General features: G+C 41.0%; 1 protein-coding gene across 8 annotated transcripts in view; it reads right to left on the reverse strand.

Annotated features, from left to right (window-relative positions):
* ppfia4 (PTPRF interacting protein alpha 4) overlaps positions 1–22,357 on the reverse strand; it is a 278,835-nt gene that overhangs the window by 69,179 nt on the left and 187,299 nt on the right. For all 8 annotated transcript variants that reach the window (XM_061984869.1, XM_061984863.1, XM_061984868.1 and 5 more), the window contains exons 7-12: positions 18,809–19,030; positions 15,899–16,033; positions 12,053–12,187; positions 11,803–11,886; positions 4,200–4,331; positions 4,038–4,100 (exon numbers count right to left, since the gene is read on the reverse strand). In XM_061984869.1, coding sequence (XP_061840853.1) covers positions 4,038–4,100; positions 4,200–4,331; positions 11,803–11,886; positions 12,053–12,187; positions 15,899–16,033; positions 18,809–19,030 — 771 coding nt within the window. The remainder of the gene's footprint in view (positions 1–4,037; positions 4,101–4,199; positions 4,332–11,802; positions 11,887–12,052; positions 12,188–15,898; positions 16,034–18,808; positions 19,031–22,357) is intronic.

Raw genomic sequence — 22,357 nt, forward strand, 5'->3', positions numbered from 1 at the left:
TCTTCTTTGTGAACATTCTGACACTTATTAAAATTTCTATTTGATCATATACTTTAAAAATACTGACCTATTTCAGCTTCCTCTAGCTGTACTTTGTGCTTGTTTGATTGGTGAAACGGTTTCAAACGTCACTACTGCTTGCGTTGGATTGGTGAAACAGAGTCATGTGACAGTGCCTGCCGGAAGAAGGCTCGCTGACATAAGAATACGTCTTGCAGGCCTTAATCGATCATTATAAATAATTGTGATGTACATAAATGTAACGATCGGATTGAAAGTGAATGTAACGGAGTAAAAGTAGCATTTATTTTTCTAAAAAAATACTCAGGTAAAAGTAAAAAGTATGTTGCATTAAAATACTCTGACATATCCAAAAAGTTACTTAAGTAACGGAGTACATGTAGCGCGTTACTAGTACCTCTGGTTATGATTCACATATGATAAGGAATAATATAACATTTTTCAAAAAAAGTTCAAGTTGTTTATTATGATTCTTCTTCCTTGTACTTTATAAACACTCTAGTTTGAACAGTTTCTTCAACCGGATCATAATACATTGTTTGATTTCCTTTCTTAATCTATTCCATCATTTAATTCCACATACTAATAAGATAAAGGTTGTAAGTGTTGCAAGTGCATACATATGTTTTAATTGCAATTTTTTTCCCAAGGTTATAATTCTCCTTTTTTTTAATAAGAATTGTTGTACATCTTTAATTTGCTTTGTACGTAATTTTAGCCGATGCAAATTCACCAAATCATTGAACTTCAATTTTTGTGACGCAGTAAATAAAGATTTGGTATGTTCTCTATATCCAACATTATGTACTATTCACTAACACAATTAGTGAATAAAGTGTACTTTTGTAGTTATTTCCACATATTTCTGCACAAAAACTCAGACATGGTAACACTAGCAAGCAGTAAAGAATATGGAGTTAACATATTTAGCTTTATTCATTATTGCCACCTTACGTTGTAAATTTTTATATTATATTATCAGTTCTTTTTATCATCTTTTATTACTCCCAAATATGTGATTTATTTTACCCTTTCAATATATTGCATTTGTGTTTGACTTTCCCTTCTACTGTTACCAAATAACATTATTTTAGTTTTACTGAGATTCTAAAATAGTCTGTGTTTGTCAAACCATCTTTTTATTTGTAAAAATTTTTCGGTTATTATTTGTATTAATAACTTATGTGTGTTCTCTCCTGATTTTGTTTGTTGATTAATACAGCAGTTTTTGTAATAGATAATTAAGTCTGTCATAATAAACATACTGAGATTAAGAATATCCCATTTTCAATAAGGTTGAAGGTGTTTCTCATAATTCTTCTTCTTTGTACTTTGTAAGCACTATTAATTTGAACAACCTCTTAAACTGGATCATATCAGTACTTTGTTAACTTCTTTACTTAATCCATTCCATAATTTAATTCCACATACTGATATGGTCGCATTGCCGGCAGTAAGTCGGACACGTTTCCGGTGAGGGTTGGACTCCGCCAAGGCTGCCCTTTGTCACCGATTCTGTTCATAACTTTTATGGACAGAATTTCTAGGCGCAGTCAAGGCGTTGATGGGATCCGGTTTGGTGGCTGCAGGGTTAGGTCTCTGCTTTTTGCAGATGATGTGGTCCTGATGTCTTCATCTGGCCAGGATCTTCAGCTCTCACTGGATCGGTTCGCAGCTGAATGTGAAGCGACTGGGATGAGAATCAGCACCTCCAAGTCCGAGTCCATGGTTCTTGCCCGGAAAAGGGTGGAGTGCCATCTTCGGGTTGGGGAGGAGATCTTGCCCCAAGTGGAGGAGTTCAAGTACCTCGGAGTCTTGTCCACGAGTGAGGGAAGAGTGGATTGTGAGATCGACAGGCGGATCGGTGCGGCGTCTTCAGTAATGCGGACGCTGTATCGATCCGTTGTGGTGAAGAAGGAGCTGAGCCGGAAGGCAAAGCTCTCAATTTACCGGTCGATCTACGTTCCCATCCTCACCTATGGTCATGAGCTTTGGGTTATGACCGAAAGGACAAGATCACGGGTACAAGCGGCTGAAATGAGTTTCCTCTGCCGGGTGGCGGGGCTCTCCCTTAGAGATAGGGTGAGAAGCTCTGTCATCCGGGGGGAGCTCAAAGTAAAGCCGCTGCTCTTCCACATCGAGAGGAGCCAGATGGGGTGGTTCGGGCATCTGGTCAGGATGCCACCCGAGCGCCTCCCTAGGGAGGTGTTTAGGGCACGTCCGACCGGTAGGAGGCCACGGGGAAGACCCAAGACACGTTGGGAAGACTATGTCTCCCGGCTGGCCTGGGAACGCCTCGGGATCCCCCTGGAGGAGCTGGACGAAGTGGCTGGGGAGAGGGAAGTCTGGGCTTCCCTGCTTAGGCTGCTGCCCCCGCGACCCAACCTCGGATAAGCGGGGGCATCCATCCATCCATCCATCCATGGATGGATGGATGGATGGATGGATATGGTAAAGGTTTTTAGTGTTGTACGAGCATACAAATGTTTTAAATTAGATTTTCCTCTAAGGTTATATTTTTCCTCTTTAGTTGAATATACATTTTTGTACATTCTTGGGTAGCAGGTTATAGTTTGCTTTGTACATAATTTTAGCTGTTTGCAATTTTACCAAATCATCGAACTTCAATATTTTTGACTCAATAAATAAAGGGTTTGTATGTTCTCTATATCCAACATTATGTATCAGTCTAATTGATCTTTTTTGTAACACGGTTAGCGAATGAAGCGCACATTTGTAATTATTTCCATATATTTCTACACAATAACTCAGATATGGTAACACTAGCGAGCAGTAGAGAATATAAAGTGATTTTTGGCCCAGGACATATTTTGCTTTGTTCATTATTGAAATGTTTCTTGCCACCTTATGTTGTATATTTTGTATATGAGATTTCCAGTTCATTTGATCATCTATTAATACTCCCAAAAATCTAGTTTATTTTACCCTTTCAATATCTACTTCGTCTATTTGTATTCGTGTATGATGCTCTTTTCTACTGTTACCAAATAGCATTATTTTAGTTTTACTGAGATTGAAGGATAGTCAGTTTTTGTCAAACCATCTTTTTAATTTGTTCATTTCTTCTGTTATTATTTGTATTAGCTTCTGATTGTTCTCTCCTGAACAGAAAGCAGTTGTGTCGTCTGCAAATAAAACTAACTTTAAGTCCTTTGTAACTTTCCAAATGTCGTTTATATAAAGATTAAACAATCTTGGTCCCAGTATTGATCCCTAGGTACACCACAAGATATATCTAGCTGTGTTGACATATTTTCACCCACATATTGCTTACTGTTGGTTAAATAGCTTCTCACCCAGTTCAAGACCAACCCTCTGATGCCATATCGTTCTAATTTTGTTATTAAAATATCATGATTAATTGTGTCAAATGCTTTTGTTAAGTCCATGAATAGTGCGGCCGCACATTCTTTACCATCTATTGCATTGGTAATTTCCTCTGTTATTTTAATTAATGCTATCGATGTTTAGATATTTGCTCGGAATCCATATTTGTTTTCCACGAGCGTTCCGCTTTTGTTGATCAATTTATCTAATTGGGTATTGAATAGTTTTTCCGTGATTTTGGAGAATTGTGGAAGTAGTGAAACAGGTCTGTAGTTGGTAAACTGGTGTATGTCTTGTTTCTTATAAATTGGTATGACTTTCGCATTTAGAAGGTGAATAACTTCATTATGCTAAATAGGTAAACAAACATCAAAGTAAAATGGACTCGCAGTATTTGTTGGCAAAACTTGCACTTCAACAAATATTGAACATTTTGAAGTGCAGTTTTTCCCCAATTGGAAAAATTTGGTCAGGGGGGTTTGTATTGTTGCCTTTTCTGTTGCCAATTGCAATAATATGAATTTTTTAACCGCATTGAATGCCACTTTAGTCCTTAATTTTTGCAAAATCCAAAATATGACTTTTAAAGTTTTTTTAATGACCCGCAAGAACCCTGTAAATAAAATCCTGTGAAAGAATACATCTTGTCATCTGATGAGTTGACTGACCCTGGTGTGATGGAACTCTTCCAGCTGCTTCTGGCAGTTCTCAAGATCTTGAATGAGAGAGTTCTGCACACAAACATGTGGAAATTATGTCAAAACAAATCTGCGGTGCAAACATGTATTATAATAATTAATTAGTATGCGGGGCCACAACGAGGGCCTTGCCTTGTCCTCCAGCGCTGCCATGCGTTCTTTCAGGTGGAGTTGCAGCCTCTCATTGGACTCGGTGAGGAGGCGGTCCACCGTGTCCGACAAGCGCTTGTTGTGTTCCTCGTTCATCTTCTCCCGCTGTCGAGCCTGGGGAACGCAGACAAGACCGGGTGTCACAAAGTATTTTTAATGTTTATGCTGCCTGATTGAGCCATTTCTGCGCGGACTAACGTTTTCCACTGAGGGCCGCAAACTAAATAATGAAAGCATGCGGGGGCCATTTTGAAATTCTTTATTTTTAAACTAATACAAAATATATTTTTTTTTAACCTTTAGGGCTCCCTTCAAGTTTGGTCCCAGGGTCTCAATCATAAAAATTGTAAAAATAAGTCAAAAATTTAAAAAAAATTCAACGCTTAAATCTCTAGATCAACTTCAAATCTATCTGTCGATATATATTTTTTCATGTTTTATGCTCTTTTTGTTAAAAAAGCCCTGTTTTTATGGCACAAACACAAAATATGCAATATTTCAAAGTGGAAGTTTTGTAGCCTTAAATAGGGTAATAATTCATAACATCGTTGTTTTGATTCATTATTATTTTTTGGGTAATGACAGTTTACAAAAAAAAACCCAGCTAAAATTCTCAGGGATCCAAAATGGCCCCACTGATAAAAGTGTTGAAACATAAGTCATACATTACTTTTAAAAGTTTATTTTACTTTAAAGGCTTAAATCTCTAGATCAACTTCAGATTAATATGTTGATATAAAATCACATTTTTTTGTTTAAAGAAAACCCTGTTTTTACGGCAAAAACAAAAAATATGCAACATTTCCCATCCGTCCATCCATCCATTTTCTACCGCTTATTCCCTTTGGGGTCGCGGGGGGCGCTGGAGCCTATCTCAGCTACAATCGGGCGGAAGGCGGGGTACACCCTGGACAAGTCGCCACCTCATCGCAGGGCCAACACAGATAGACAGACAACATTCACACTCACATTCACACACTAGGGCCAATTTAGTGTTGCCAATCAACCTATCCCCAGGTGCAACATTTCCCCCCCAAAAAAATCAAAATGGAAGTTTTAGAGCCTTAAATAGAGTAATAATTCACAACATCTTTGATTTTGATTCATTATTATTATTTGAGCAATGACAGTAAAACATTCCCACCAAAACTCTCAGGGATCCAAAAGGGCCCCACTGACAAAAGTGTTAAAAAAGGGTCATACATTACTTTTTTTAAATTTGTTTACTTTTACCCATTAAATCTCTCAATCAACTTCAGATCTATCTGTCAATATAAAGTCTCAATTTTTGTATGCCCTTTTTGTTTAAGAAAAGTTATTTATGGCAAAAACTTTCCCCCAAAATATTTGGAAGTTTTGGAGTCTTAAATAAATACATTAAATAACAATAATTCATAACATCATTGATTTTGATTCATTATTATTTTTTGAGCAATGACAGCTTGATTAAAAAAAAAAAAATCCCACTAAAATTCTCAGGGATCCAAAAGGGCCCCACTGATAAAAATGTAAAAAATAAGTTATACATTACTTTTTATTTTGTATTTTTTTACTTTCAACGCTTAAATCTCTATATCCACTTCAAATCTATCTGGCAATTTGTTTTTATTCAGTTTATTATTTTTAATGTTTTGTTGTTGCTGTTTTATGCCATTTTTATCATTGGAAACTTTGTTTTTTTATGGCAAAAACACAAAGTATGGAATATTTTCCCCAAAAATATTTTCAAAGTGGAAGTTTTGGAGTCCTAAATAAATAAATACAATAGTAATTCATAACATCATTGATTTTGATTCATTATTATTTTTTGAGCAATCACAGTTTGAAAAAAAAAAATCCCACTAAAATTCTCAGGTTGTTACGGCGCACGCGCAGTCTACTTCTCCCTCCTCTGCGGGAGCACTTGGAGGAGCCGTTGACAGCGCGCTCGGACACGCTCCTGCTCGCGCTGAGCGCAGCACGCCCACGCAGCACGCCCACGCAGCACGCCCACGCAGCGACAAGCCTGCACACCTGGGACTGATGAGGGCGAGATGTATAAAAGACCAGTGGACCCAAGGATCGGCGCGGGAACTTAGTTACCTCTTTGTGTACCGTAAGCCTTATGCTCTCTTACTGTGTTGTTTTCCCCTCCGTGATTCTGACGTCCATGTTGCTCTTCCGCAGTGCCTTCCCGAGTCTTCCCTCCTCGAGATCTCCCGTTGTTTCCCCGGTGTTTTGGACTACCTTCTTCGTTTCCCGACTTCTCACTCGCCCCTGGACTCTGATGTCTCTCTCTGCCCCACGGACCCCTCGCTGATCTTGGACCCCTTTTTCCTTGCCCTCTTTGGACTTGTCTGCTTTTCTCATCAACACTTGGTAACACACACTTCAGATATATACACACATAGTCTTACACCACACACACTCTTGTATTTTAGTCACACACTCCATATCTATAGTTTAGTTGTATTGTTTATTATTATTATATATATTTATTATATATAATAAATTATTGAACATACTGCCCTCTGGTGTCTGAGTCGTCACCTCCCCTTTAGTCTAAACACTACAGTAAGTTCCCGCCAAAATTATTAAAGGACCTGACGGCACAGTTCCTTAGCCCCGCCCCCAGTGACTTTAGTTCCGCCCCCTGTGATTTTTTTTTCTTTTTCTGCCTCTTGCCCCATTCACCATGTCTTTTTCTTTTTTTCGCTCCACACCGGAGGAGTTTTCTTGTCCTGCCAAACTGTCGTGGAAAGGCATGTTTAGCAGTGATGTGAGCAAGGAGGAATTTTCTCGCCGCCTGGACACCCTCTTTCCACCCTCAGTGTCTGTTCCTCAGTCTACTGGAAGCGTCTGGAATCCGCCTTTGGAGGGGGGGAATGGTACCGACAGCCGTGCTGGTGAGGTAGCACAGCTGCGGCCAGCAAGACCGCTACCATCGATCTTTCAGTTTGCCTGGCCGCACCCACCAACCACGCTACCAGCACTTGTCCCCGAGCTAGCGTCCGAGCTAGCACTTGTCCCCGAGCTAGCACTTGTCCCCGAGCTAGCGTCCGAGCTAGCACCTGTCCCTCGGCTAGCGTGCGAGCTAGCACCTGTCCCTCGGCTAGCGTCTGAGCTAGCACCTGTCCCTCGGCTAGCGTTTGAGCTAGCACCTGTCCCTCGGCTAGCGTCCGAGCTAGCACCTGTCCCTCGGCTAGCGTCCGAGCTAGCACCTGTCCCTCGGCTAGCGTCCGAGCTAGCACCTGTCCCTCGGCTAGCGTCCGAGCTAGCACCTGTCCCTCGGCTAGCGTCCGAGCTAGCACCTGTCCCTCGGCTAGCGTCCGAGCTAGCACCTGTCCCTCGGCTAGCGTCCGAGCTAGCACCAGCCCCTCGGCTAGCGTCCGAGCTAGCACCAGCCCCTCGGCTAGCGTCCGAGCTAGCACCAGCCCCTCGGCTAGCGTCCGAGCTAGCACCAGCCCCTCGGCTAGCGTCCGAGCTAGCACCAGCTCCCAGGCTGGCCCCCACGTCTCCACCAGCTCCCAGGCTGGCCCCCACGTCTCCACCAGCTCACAGGCTGGCCCCCACGTCTCCACCAGCTCCCAGGCTGGCCTCGACCTCTGCCCCTCTGCCGGCTCCGCCGACTCCAGCACCTCTGCCGGCTCCGCCGACTCCAGCACCTCTGCCGGCTCCGCCGACTCTAGCACCTCTGCCGGCTCCGCCGACTCCAGCACCTCGGCCTGCTCCGCCAACTTCAGCACCTCGGCCAGCTCCTCAGCTGCCCTCCTCGTCTCCGGCTTTGACGTCCGCTGCTTCCACGCCTTTGACGTCCGCTGCTTCCACGCCTTTGACGTCCGCTGCTTCCACGCCTTTGACGTCCGCTGCTTCCACGCCGATGACGTCCGCCGCTTCCACGCCGATGACGTCCGCCGCTTCCACGGCGCCGATGACGTCTGCCGCTTCCACGCCGCCGATGACGTCTGCCGCTTCCACGCTGCCGATGACCTCTGCCGCTTCCACGCCGCCGATGACGTCTTCCTCCACGCCTGCCTCGCCGATGACGTCTTCCTCCACGCCGCCGCCGACGTCTGCCGCTTCCACGCCGCCGCCGACGTCATATCCTCGTTTCCGGCGGGACGCACCATGGCGCCAATCCCGTCCGCCTTCCCGACGGCCAAGATGGTGGCCGTCCCTTGGTCGCCCGCCTCGCCGGCTTCAGCGGCGTTCTTCTCGCCGCCGCCATCAGACTCGTCCTCGGTGGATTCGGGGACACTGGGGCTGGCGACCCACCACCAGTTCTCCCCTCCACCCTCCCTTGTTTCGTGAGTATGTTGGACATCTGGAATCTGTCCATAGGGGGGGATACTGTTACGGCGCACGCGCAGTCTACTTCTCCCTCCTCTGCGGGAGCACTTGGAGGAGCCGTTGACAGCGCGCTCGGACACGCCCCTGCTCGCGCTGAGCGCAGCACGCCCACGCAGCACGCCCACGCAGCACGCCCACGCAGCACGCCCACGCAGCACGCCCACGCAGCACGCCCACGCAGTGACAAGCCTGCAAACCTGGGACTGATGAGGGCGAGATGTATAAAAGACCAGTGGACCCAAGGATCGGCGCGGGAACTTAGTTACCTCTTTGTGTACCGTAAGCCTTATGCTCTCTTACTGTGTTGTTTTTCCCTCCGTGATTCTGACGTCCATGCTGCTCTTCCGTCTTCCCTCCTTGAGATCTCCCGTTGTTTCCCCGGTGTTTTGGACTGCCTTCTTCGTTTCCCGACTCCTCACTCGCCCCTGGACTCTGACGTCTCTCTCTGCCCCACGGACCCCTCGCTGATCTTGGACCCCTTTTGCCTTGCCCTCTTTGGACTTGTCTGCTTTTCTCATCAACACTTGGTAACACACACTTCAGATATATACACACATAGTCTTACACCACACACACTCTTGTATTTTAGTCACACACTCTATATCTATAGTTTAGTTGTATTGTTTATTATTATTATTATATATATTTATTATATATAATAAATTATTGAACATACTGCCCTCTGGTGTCTGAGCCGTCACCTCCCCTTTAGTCTAAACACTACACAGGTATCCAAAACCGCCCCACTGATAAAAATGTTTTTACATTTTTTTTCTAACTTTCAACGCTTAAGATCTATCTGGTGATTAGTTTTTAACATTTTATTACTATAACAAAAAAATTTTCTTTCATTATATATATATATATATATATATATATATATATATATATATATATATATATATATATATATATATATATATATATATATATATTATGAAAGAAACATTTTTTGTTATAGTAATAAAATATTAAAAACTAATCACCAGATAGATCTTAAGCGTTGAAAGTTAGAAAAAAAATGTAAAAACATTTTTATCAGTGGGGCGGTTTTGGATACCTGTGTAGTGTTTAGGCTAAAGGGGAGGTGCCGGCTCAGACACCAGAGGGCAGTATGTTCAATAATTTATTATATATAATAAATAAATATATATATAAACAAAAAATGTTTCTTTCATTATATATATATATATATATATATATATATATATATATATATATATATATATATATATATATATATATATATATATATTATGAAAGAAACATTTTTTGTTATAGTAATAAAATATTAAAAACTAATCACCAGATAGATCTTAAGCGTTGAAAGTTAGAAAAAAAATGTAAACCACAGTTTATTACAGTAAAAATAGTACTGTTTTTTTCATTTAGAGAAAAATGCTGTAAAAACCACAGTAAATGTCACAATTTTACCATGAAATCTATTGCTACTTTTACATTGCACAATTTGATGGATAACTTGCTTTAAAATCATTATTATTAGTATTTATTTCCATTCAAGAAATGGTTTTAATGTTTGATAATATATCTTTGCATAATTACACAATATTTAAGTTAACATAATTTGCGATTACATGGAGTACATATATTTTTTTTCTACCAAAATAGAAAGGAAGAATACATTTAGTAAGAAAAGTTACAGTACTTTATTGATACACATTATTTCCAGGCTTTCGAGGGCCAAATAAAATGAAGTGGTTCTAATTTTTAATGTTTGTGAGCAAACGCACAAACTCCCTGAGCATTCAGTGGAGCACATGTGAGCAACATCAGACGTGCACACTGTGGCCACACCAGCGTCACACCTGTCCCAAACCTGACATCATAACAATTTAAATGTTTTGTTAAAATAATTTTCTGATATAAGTGATTTTGCCCTCTTACAATGATAATAACAAAAAAACATGTTTTTCATGACCTATGTGCTAGTATTGTATGTCTGGCTGCGGGTCCTGCCTTTAAAAGAAATGTTACCCCTTTCAGAGATTACATTTAGTTCCTGTAACTTTCTGTCTGTAAAATACATCTTTTTATTAGCATTTATGAAATCTAGTAACAATATTTCATGAATAATATCCTTAGATTAACATTCTTAATAAATGGCCAAAATGATTCCCGGGCGCGGCCACCGCTGCTGCCCACTGCTCCCCTCACCTCCCAGGGGGTGATCAAGGGTGATGGGTCAAATGCAGAGAATAATCTCGCCATACCTAGTGTGTGTGTGTGACAATCATTGGTACTTTAACTTTAACTTTAACTTTAAAATAAGCACACATCTGATTGAGAGTCAGAGTTTTACAACCTGGCATTTACACATTGTGTGGCGTTGGGGTTGTCCGACTTTTTGTGTGGCCATAAACGCAACACTGGCTAAGTGCCATGAGTGCGTGTGTTGGTGCTGGTGAGACAGAGCGAGCGGCTTCTGTTGAAACGATGGATGACAAAGTTGGTTTAAGCCTGGTTTGTATGGCAGAAAATTGCCAGTTTTTATAGATAAAAGTTTTTTTGACTCATGTTTTTGGTGTGGTTACAAACAGTTTTGCTCAATAAAGTGATTGATGGAATTCCTGTCCGTAAAGTGTCTCGACAGACGATAATTGAACTATGTTGACAAAGATTGTTTTATTCATTGAGGCCACTCTTGTTGTCACTTGTCACTCATAGAGTTGCATTGCAAAATCATACAGAATAAATTGTAATGTGTTTATTTTGTTTACAGTTCAGATGGGATTTTTGATTTTCTGCGCGGCATTAATTTGCTGTGCGCAAAGGACGTGAGAGCAGTGCGCAATTGCGCAGGCGCACACCTTAGAGGGAACGTTGGTGGCGGGGCACATCTGGCCCCCGGGCCTTGAGTTTGACACCTGTGCGTTAGATGTATCTGCACAAAATATGGGATTGGTATCGCCGATACCAGCCTGAATTGTACCTTGTATCGGATCGTAAAGAAAATCAGTGGTATCGCACACCACTGACAGCGGCAAATGAACCCTACAGTCCAGGGCGGGGGAGGGGTGGGCGGACGTGTCACTGGACGGTATGTGGATTTGGTTGAAATTCATGCAACAATGAACCGGTAAAATGATGCGTTGGCGTACGCATGTGCGAGCTCGGGGGCGAGGCGGCCGACTAATGTGAAGCATCAGTCCACGCACGCACGCACACACACACACACACATCACGTTTCGAGGTCAGAGAGACCCTGCAGGGCACACATGCACATGCACACGCTCACCCTCGCCAGCTCTTGGTTCTTCTCCTCAAGTTGGGACTCCAGCTGTCTAAGGCGCTCCTCCACGTTGCCATGGCGCTCCTCGGCCTACAGGGGGCGACACACACTCATTTAGCTCTGTTACTGTGTTGAAGTGTTTTGCAACTTGCTGACTCTTCTGTTCCGTTGCTTGTGATTTAATTTGACGTGTGTGTGTGTGTGTGTGTGTGTGTGTGTGTGTGTGTGTGTGTGTGTGTGTGTGTGTGTGTGGGACCTTGGACAGCGCCGCCACTCGCTGTGCCAGCTCAGCTTCCACCTCTGGCAGCGTCTCGGCCTTCCTCATGGTCTGCGCCAACCTCTGCTCGGCCATCTCCAGCATCTCCTGCAGCTGACGCACTTTCTCCTCACTCTGACTCACAGAGACGCACAGAGACGGAACGCAGCTAAGTGACACCCGTGTTCAGGAGACAGCAGCCCGCTCGCGTTCCCTTTAGGGACCTGAACTCAGATTCACCCCGCACTCCACATGAACCTTTCAGATCTCACCAGACGGGAAAACCCCCCACAGAGCTTTGCACTTAAAACCCACACATGTACTATTCTTACATCAGTTGGAGTAGCCAGGCTGTGAAATATTGATTTTTTGACACAGCACTATTAGCAGGCATCAGCGCTTCTTAAGCCCAACTTCTCCACTACAGTAGGGCCCGGAACCCACTCAAAGATTAACACTGAATTAGTAGCCTTACAATTCATTTTAATCGTATTCAATAATTGTGTGATTGCCCACACACACGGAAATCGTGTGTTCGCTAAAATGTTAAAAAATATCTAGGATTACCCAGAATTCCGGTTTTCCCATGGAAAATGAATTGGCCATTTTTCGAACGTGCACAATTCCCACATTTCTCACCCGATGGGAACCGTTCCAATTTCAATACCTTCCACTCTTCTTGGACAATCAAACTATCAAGTTTTTTAAAAAATTCCAGGAATTCCCAGATTTCACGGTTCTCACCCATTTTCATCTCTTGCTGGAAAGTTTTCACAGTCCACATTTTTCTACCCATTCCAACCATTTTAGTTGGCACAACAAAATTACCATTTTTATTTTCATAAGAATTCCCGGTTTTCCCAAAATTCCAGGAATTCCGATATACCAATTCTCGGTTCAAACTGTTACTACGTTAAAATTTTTCAACCAATTCCAAAAATTTCAACCCCAACCCATTCAGATCATCGAAGACAATTGTGCTAGTATCAATATTTTCAGAAATTTCCAGTCTTCTCGAAATTTCCATTCAAATGAATGGAAGTATTCATAGTTGTTTCATAGCCCACTTTTTTACCCGATTCGCAGCTTTCAAGTTAAAGTTAAAGTTATATAATAATTGTGTGAATGCCCACGCACACGGGAATCAACCACCCACACACACTACTCTTCGAAGAACTCGAAGGAAAAAACATGTTTTCCCTTTCCCAGAATTCACGATTTTCCCAAAATTCCAATTCAAATGAATGGACGTATTCATAGTTCTACAAGGCCCAAAATTTTGCGCCACTTTTTTACCCAATTGGGATTTTTCAACCATCCACACACACTACTCTTCCAAGATCTCGAAGGCAAAACATGTTTTCCCTTTCCCAGAATTCTGGGTTTTTCCCAGAATTTCCAGGAATTTCTCCCCATTGACAATGAATGGGCAATATACAAACTTCTGCATATCCCACATGTCTCAACTGAATTGAACCGTTCCAACATCCACACACTCCACTCACCCTGGACATTCAAGCATTTCAGTTCCACTCACGCGTATCAGCAGTTCGCTGGCTTGCGCACATAGGGCATTCGCATTCCTACCGGAATTGCAAATTCTAGTAATATCTGACCGACTTACAGTTTGACAGGATAAACGATCAAATGAAATGAAAGCATGTGTTAATCACAAAGATTATTATCAAGGCTTAGTTCAGGCTGATTACAAAAAAAACTAAACAATCAAATATACCGCAAAAGAAGGGATTCATAAAAACTGATGAAAAATACATATTCATACAATGCAGGGATAATATACATTCTAACTAAATGAATAATAAATAATATTAATAAACATGTGTATTAAATAAACTGTCAATTATATTAAAGAGCAAATGAAAATACAGCTTCACCACTTTAGTCATATTTTTTGCACTTAAAAAACGTCTTTATGACTTTAGCTCCAGACTTCTTCTGTTTGTTTGACATTGTCATTACTGCCACAAGTGGTGGAAAAGTGTATTGCAACTGAGCAACCCTGCGGCCCATACGGACCACAGCTGAGAAAAAAATATGTATTGGCGGCCCTCTGGGGGCGTTCTCGGCCAAACACCGGTTTAAGAAACACTGGGTGACATCACATTGCATGCACCCTTTTGTAACACATTGGGACACAATAGAGGCTCGCTTACTCAAAATATGAATTCCTCTTCGTGTTCATTATGAAGTTAGGTTTTTTTTATTTAGAGCTGAATATCAAGCTTTCAGACGTTTGCCTAACTTAAAAAAAATACTCAAAACATCTACCGTTAAGAAAAAAGAAATACTCTTAATGGAACCGCCACTGTATCCTAGCTTGGCCAAAAACACATAAATACAGACTATATTATGGCGGGACAATTAATACAATTTTAATTACGATTTTGATTTTGGCTTTTCACAGTCATAAAAATATTATAATCATGAACTAAAATCATAATAGTCACACAAATATTATTTTTTTTTTTAATTAATGGGCTGTGCAACGTGCATGCAAATTCCTAAGCTTGTAACGGTGAAATGGATGAGGAGCGTATGAGTGGAAAAAATTATTCTGGAAGTTTGGGATCTCGCCATGGTTGTTACTTTTTATTTGACAAAGCGCTAACATGCCTCATCGATAATCAGCAAACTCAACAAAAAAAGCAAGCGAGGCAAATGATATCCGCGTGAACGTAACTGCAGACGGAATCATGGAATTAGCCAATATAACGGAATCTGCTTTTAAAAGAAGAATATTATGGAAATTAACAAATGTACACAATTATATGCTTGACCCACAAAACCAAAATAAAAATAAAAAAATCTAGATTTTTTTAAATTGCTATCGTTATTGACATTTATCATTATTGCTATTATTATTGTTTTTTTTATTTGTTGCTAATTTATATCCAGTTCTCTGAAATTATATTTAAAGTGGTACAACAAACACTCATGTTTTAAAATTATTGAATAATCGTGTTAATAATTGTGATTTCAATATCAATCCAAATTAACTTTAAATAGTTATTTTTACCATAAACGTCCAGCCCCAGACTGTATGTTCATTAATGTTGCCCGGATCATGTTTAGTTTAGTTCAAGACTCCCTTAATTCTGTTTCAGGGTTTGTGTTTTCTTGGTTGCCATGGGTGCTGATTATTTTCACCTGCCTCTGATTAGTGTTCGGGACGCTCACCTGCTCCCGGGCACTAATCAGAGAGCCATTTATTCCAGCTTTTCGCCACACTCAGTTTGGCTGTCTTGTTTGCTTCACGCAACAGTTACGTTCGCTTACCTTTTTGATTCCTGTTCTATCTATCGGCACGCTTTCCTGCATTTTGTTAAATCCATATGATTTATGGACAATAAATAAGGTTCCTACCTGCACGCTGATCCTGGAGATCCGTCTGCATCTTGGGGAAATGATCCGTGCATTAACATGCAACCCCGCCTTAACTACATGACTAGCGGTTTTCTGTGGGAAGGCTACTGCCCCTGTTAGCGCCATTTCTCTCCACATGAGTTAGCCACGTTTTAGCTAATGATGACATGATTAATAATAACGAAAATGTTATCTTATCTTTGTCTCGAGAGATATTTAACAATATATGATTTATTTTAAAGGTACACAAAATACTTACAAATGCAACATAAGGAAAACAAAGCTATGCTACTTAGCGATAAGGAAGTGAGCATCTTCTTTGGTTCTTACAAAACAATATAATTGATAACTCTGCCCACTAATGCACACAAAAGATCAGCTCCAAACTGTTTATCAAGGACTGGCCAGTAGTAAAATTGATGATTTAGCGCCGCATGACTTGTGTGGTGTGCGCGTTCATACTTGTCTGTGCAGAGAGTCCTTTGTGGCCAGCTCGTTCTCCAGCTTGTCGTTGAGGTCGTGGATGTGTGTGGTTTCCCTCTGGGCAGCCAGGTAACGTTTCTCTAAAGTGGTGATCCTCTCCTCCATGTCTTCTCTCTGCCAGTACAGAGAAATAAACCACCAAACCTTTTAGTGTCATGTCATGTCGTAAAGCATGGACAACAGTATGTTGGAGACAATGACCTTTTGCCGAAACATATAGCAGTTTCAAGAGCCCAAGGTAAAAATTTGGATGTTTGTCAAAAAGTGCCTCCGCAGGTTATATTCTTTTGAGACTGTGTTTACTTAATTACAAAATAAACACATTGGCTTCCACACTGCACTTTCAGTAAATTCAATATTCTGTCTTCGCCACTCGTCACACCAAGAATCGGGATCGGGTCAAATGGTGTGGTGCCCAAAGATTCACACCCCAAACAGTTACACACACGGCTGTGAGAAGGAGACGACTGTGCTGCATCTCCATTCTACATATGCGTGTCAACATATACGGACTGTCAGAAATAAGACATATTGTAGATTCAGCAATATCATTTTATAATTTTATAGCTGCTGGATGACTCAAAGGGGCTGATTAAAACAAATTGGTATCGGCTGGTGTGTTTTTTTTTATGGCGTTTGTTTTTCCGAATAAAAGATATATTAATAACATATCTCCTATGTAAAATTCTGGTGACTAAGTTTCCAGGGTTTTTTTTACTGTAAAAACACAGTGGTATTGTTTACTGTAATATGTGGTAAAAAACACAGCAATGTATATTTCTGGTGACTAAGTTGTCAGTTTTTACTGTAAAATCTACAGATCTTTTTTTGTGGTGTACATAAAAAATAATCAAATGCTTCAGCAAATTGATAGATTATTCCATTACAGCGACGTGGCCCTCAATAAAGACAAGTTTGACACCCTGCCCTACAGCGTGTTACACGAGTAATATTAAATACGGAAATGGGGCCACAAACAAAATCTGGTTTAGGGCCACAAAAAGCTAAGGGCCAGCTGACATCTTGTGTTTGGTCTTTAAACTACAAACTCTATATTGATACTGAATCAACAGCACCTGTGCTGGTTGCTGATCAAATCATACAATCAACAACATTTTGAATCATCAGTAAAATGAGACATTTACTTGCCCATACACTAGGCCTGCAGTAAAATTTGATATTTCCAATTTGTGTATTTTATAATGTAAAAGGCCATAATTTATATGACTGACTTAAAAAAATGTTGAATGTTAAACTAAAAAATTAAAGCTTGCGGAGGCCATTTTGATATTTTTCATTTTCAAAACCAGTACAATGTATAAATATTTTTTAACCTTACGGCTCCTCTCAAGTTTAGTTCCGGGACCCAGACAAGTCTTAGTCTTAAAAATGTCAAACATAAGTCGTATATTATTGTTCAATGCTTAAATCTCCAGATCAAGTTCAGGCGGATTTAAAGTATAACAAAAAAAATATTTTTTAATGTTTATTGACATTTATGGTTTTTTTTTTCTTTTTGCCAAAAATACAAAATGTGCCACATTTCCCCCCTCAAAAAATTCAAAGTGGATTATTAAATGTGAATTAATTGGAGCCTTAAATAGATTGATAATTCATTACAACGTTGACTTTGATTCATTATTATTTTTCGAGCAATGACAGTTTAAAAAAAAAAATCCCACAAAAATGTTTGGGGATCCAGAAGGGTCCCACTCAGAAAAGTGTTAAAAATAAGTCATACTTTCATCAGTAGGAAGGGGATTCATATAAATAAATGATAAATGGGTTATACTTGTATAGCGCTTTTCTACCTTCAAGGTACTCAAAGCGCTTTGACAGTATTTCCACATCCACCCATTCACACACTGATGGCGGGAGCTGCCATGTAAGGCGCTAACCAGCAGCCATCAGGAGCAAGGGGTGAAGTGTCTTGCCCAAGGACACAACGGACGTGACTAGGATGGTAGAAGGTGGGGATTGAACCCCAGTAACCAGCAACCCTCCGATTGCTGGCAAGGCCACTCTACCAACTTCGCCACGCCGTCCCCATGTCCCCATTTGTCACGGTTTACCTGACACATGACTTGTGACAACTTATTCATCACTTTAGCCGCCAGACAGCAGTAGAGTGTTTAATATCCTAAAATGTGTTTTGTGGCAATTCCAACTTTAACCACACTTTCCATCATTTTCGGCAGACTGCATTGCAAAATGATTACCCCACCCCTCCTTCCTGTCACGAGAGATCCACCCAGGAAAGGGGCCATATTAAATCGTTATCTACTGTAAGTATTCAGATCAACTTCTAATCTGTTCGTCGATTATGAGTTTTTATCATTCTTTCACGATTTTATTTGTTTGTTTTATGCCCTTTTTGTTAAAGAAAAACATTTTTCATACGGCAAACACACAAAATATGCAATTATTTCCCCAGAAATATATTAAAAGTGTAATATTTGATGTGAAGTAATTGGAGCCTCAAATAGGACAATAATTCATAACAACGTTGATTTTTGATTCATTATTATTTTTTGAACGATGACTGTTTTAAAGAAAAAAAATGGCAGTTTTGTGTTATTAGAGTCAATATTTTAAATTTGTCTCGTCACATTTCACCTTTTTTTATCTTTTATTTTATGTTTGTTTTCAATAATATTTTTGGACTGTGTTGCAGGCCGTGAAAAAATTAGCTGCGGTCCGCACTTTGGACACCCCTGATCAAGTCCTCGTTTGGTCGGAAAGCAAAGGATCAGTCATAATATGCTCGTTAAGACAAGATTAGTGGAAATAATTGATATTAACCTCCTTGTACCTAATTGTTCTTTCAGCCTATGTTAGCTTACTTCCATGAAAAAAACAACATATTGATTTAATGTTTACTCCTCTCACCTCCCTCTGCTCTCTCTGCTGCTTGATTGACAGCTCCTCGCTGCGACTGAGCTCACGCCGTGCGCTTGCCAGCTCGGCCTCCAGCTCGGCCATTCGTCCGTTAAGCGATGCCGAGTGCTCACGGGTCTGGACCAGCTCTTTATTGGTCCTATCCAGCAGCTCCTGAAGCTCAGACGCGCGACTGCCATCATCATGAACGTCGATGGAGCCATTGGGTAGTCGCTGAATGCAAATGAACACACACTTTTTTAGGCAGTGAACACAATCGTAGTTGTGTACCATATAAAAAAACCTTTAATTTCCTCAAAAAGGGATGCGCCTTATGTACGTATTAATTCTAGTTGTGCTCACCGACCTGGAATGAATTTTATTTGGTACATGGTGTAATGATAAGTGTGACCAGTAGACGGCAGTCACACATAAGAGATACGTGTGGACTGCAGGTTGACGCATGTTCAATAAATGACGCTAGCAAGTACCCGTAAGCAAGCAACACCAAAACTATCTATGTATTATTGAAAATATAGAACATTACACGCGGCTAGGGATGATGTTCGTTAAGAATTTATCGAGTTCGATGCCATTATCGAATCCTCTTATCTAACCGATTCCTTATCGAATCTCTTATCAAATCCAGATAGGTTGTTGTGTGTGCACTGAGTTCCAAAAGCCATAGATGTTATGTGACTGGGCCGGCACGCTGTTTACACAGAGGAAAAGCAGACGTGACTGAGGACAGCATGCGGCCGTTAAAGGGTGAAGGTTTCAGGTGAGAGAGGACGCTAAAGACACGCCCCCAGTGAGCATGTAGTGCTGCTATGTGCGTTGTAAATAAAAAAATTGCAGACAAACACATCACCAACATGGACGAGGTGCCGCTCACTTTCGACATCCCGGTGAAGCACACTGTGGAGAAGAAGGGGGCCAGCACGGTAGCGAATCGATACGCACAACGGGACAAGAGAAGTCGGCTTTTACTGTTGTGCTAGCTTGCTATGCTAATGGACAACTAGACTGACTTTGAAAATGAGGAGAGGGAATCTGGTGTGTTTGATGGAGAACTTGCACAGCTGTTCATTTCGGACACAGAAGATGAGGACTTTGATGGATTTGTGGATGAGGATTGATCAAAAAATAATGTGAGTACATTGATAAATACTTCAATAAAGTACAACCGAACTCAGCTTTGCTCCTGCTGCCTTTTTAAAACAGTGTCCACGCTAGCGTATGTTTGAAGCTAGCGTATGTTTGAAGCTAGCGTATGTTTGAAGCTAGCGTATGTTTAACCATGTCTGCGCCCAAAAATACGCTGATCCTTATTTCTGCGTTACAATACAGAAATAGCACCCGTACGGTGCGCCCTATGGTCGCAAAAATACGGTATAGTGGCTTCGATAACGGGAACCGGTTCTCAAAAAGGGATTTGAATCTATGGAATCGGTTCTTTTCTTATCGAACAATCGGGAGAACCGGTTTCGAACATCATCCCTACACACGGAGCTCAAAAATCCGTCAAAATGTTTTAGTACGACTTTGGTAAGCTACGAAGCCGCACCGCTTGATGGAACGCGGAGCATTATGGCTACCATAGTCAGACGTACTGTGCTTCAACATACGGTATTATTATGGTGTGTGTGTGTGTATAAGGACCCCAAAATGGTACCTTTTAGGCGCAATATCGCAATATTATGCAAAACCAACTTTTCTTACCTATTGGTTCCTGCTGATGTGTATTTGGTATCTGCATAAGTCCCGAAAAATTGTGCGCGTCCGCCATTGTCGTCAATAAGCTCCTTCTTTTTCTCTATTCTCTTATTGTGGGGCATTCATACCCCGCTGTTGCCATTTCTAATATAACGTTGCGTACACTGTAAATTCCGAACTACAAGCAGCTACTTTTTCCTACGAAACGGTGCAGCTAATTTATGGATTTTTCTTTGCTGACGACAATAAAGCAAATAGTTTTCATGACACATACAAAGACACTTAAATGGTGTGTTTTTGGTAAAGCGCCATCTTTTTGGACGAGTTTGCGCACTGCAGAGGCAGCTGGGTGAATGCCTACAATTGTTTCCTGGTGTTTAAAGCTTTGAACCGGATGTAGAAGTGCAGCTCTGTCATCTAATCATCCATAGCGTTCTACTTGTATGGATTCTTCATTCATCACTCCAGACAATGTTTGTAAGTTTTACAATATAACGAAAACATTTTTTACCTACTAAACCGTCCCATGTGTGATGTCTGTAGGAGTGTTTTCATGCATATTTGTACGTGCTATCGTAATGTAACCCAGCTAGTGTCGTTAGCATTACCTGATATGATAACACGTTATTAACTTACAATGGCATTCTTTTTGTATTGTTTCAGTTTCACAAATTCTTCAGTAAATTCACCAAAACATCACCGTGGAGTTATTGAGTCTGTTTAGCTGATTGGAGAGCTAGCTTCTGCAGCTAGGGGTCCATGACAATGACTTCTGTTTTGTTTGAACAGCCGTTTTACTGCCGTGTTGCAGACACCATTTGGAAACAATTAAGTTATGTAAATAAACATTTACAGAATATTTTTTTATAAATAACTCATTTCGCAACGTATATACCTGCGGCTAATATATGGTAGCATTATTTTTTTTCCTACAATTTAGTGGGTGTAGCTTATATCCCGGTGTGCTCTATAGTCCGAAAAAGATGGTAGTTCTAACTTGTATGTGTCAGTAAACTCGCTATGGAAGCGCTAAAAACTACCGGTGCAACAAAGATGACGGGGATGGTGATGACTTCTGTTTTGTTTGATCAGCAATTTTACTGCCATGTTACAGACACCGTTTGGAAACTATTAAGGTATGTAAATAAACATTTACAGAATATTTCTGTATAAATAATACATTTCACAACGTATATATCTGCAGCTTATAGTCCGATGTGGCTGATATATGTAAACATTGTTTTTTTCCCCAAACATTTAGTGGGTGTGGCTTATATCCCGGTGCGCTCTGTAGTTCGGAAAATATGGTAGTTCTAATTTATATGTGTCAGTAGACCCGCTATGGAAGCGCTAAAAACTACCGGTACAACAAAGATGACGGGGAGAGGACGTAGTCGAAGTGGAGGCACATAAAAAAGAACAGACGGTCAGAAAGTGGCGTGAAGATGGTCCGTAAAACATCATCTATGCAACATTTTGACCAAAGAACATGTTATGTAGACCACAAGGAAGTGTTTTCCATTTAGAAAAAAAATCATAATATGACCTCTTTAATGCGCCTTATTGTCCGAAAAATTGGGTTTTAAACATGCAAATGTTGATAGGTGGCCTAGATAACGCGAGCTTGGTGTGTTTATGCAAACAGGGATGTTTGAGGTTACGCTGCCATGTTGTTGTTTTGATGTTTCTCCCCTCTTCACGGCTCAAAGGGGAGTGAATACGGCGCCATTAATTACACAAACCTTAAGAGACACATATTCAGACAGGCAACGCAGTGGGCAGCCCGAGTTATTTGGACAGCTTTACCGCAACACAAACACACAAGGTGCACTACAAGCAAAGGGT

Source organism: Nerophis lumbriciformis, linkage group LG23 (assembly GCF_033978685.3).
Source record: "Nerophis lumbriciformis linkage group LG23, RoL_Nlum_v2.1, whole genome shotgun sequence".
NCBI lineage: Eukaryota > Metazoa > Chordata > Actinopteri > Syngnathiformes > Syngnathidae > Nerophis > Nerophis lumbriciformis.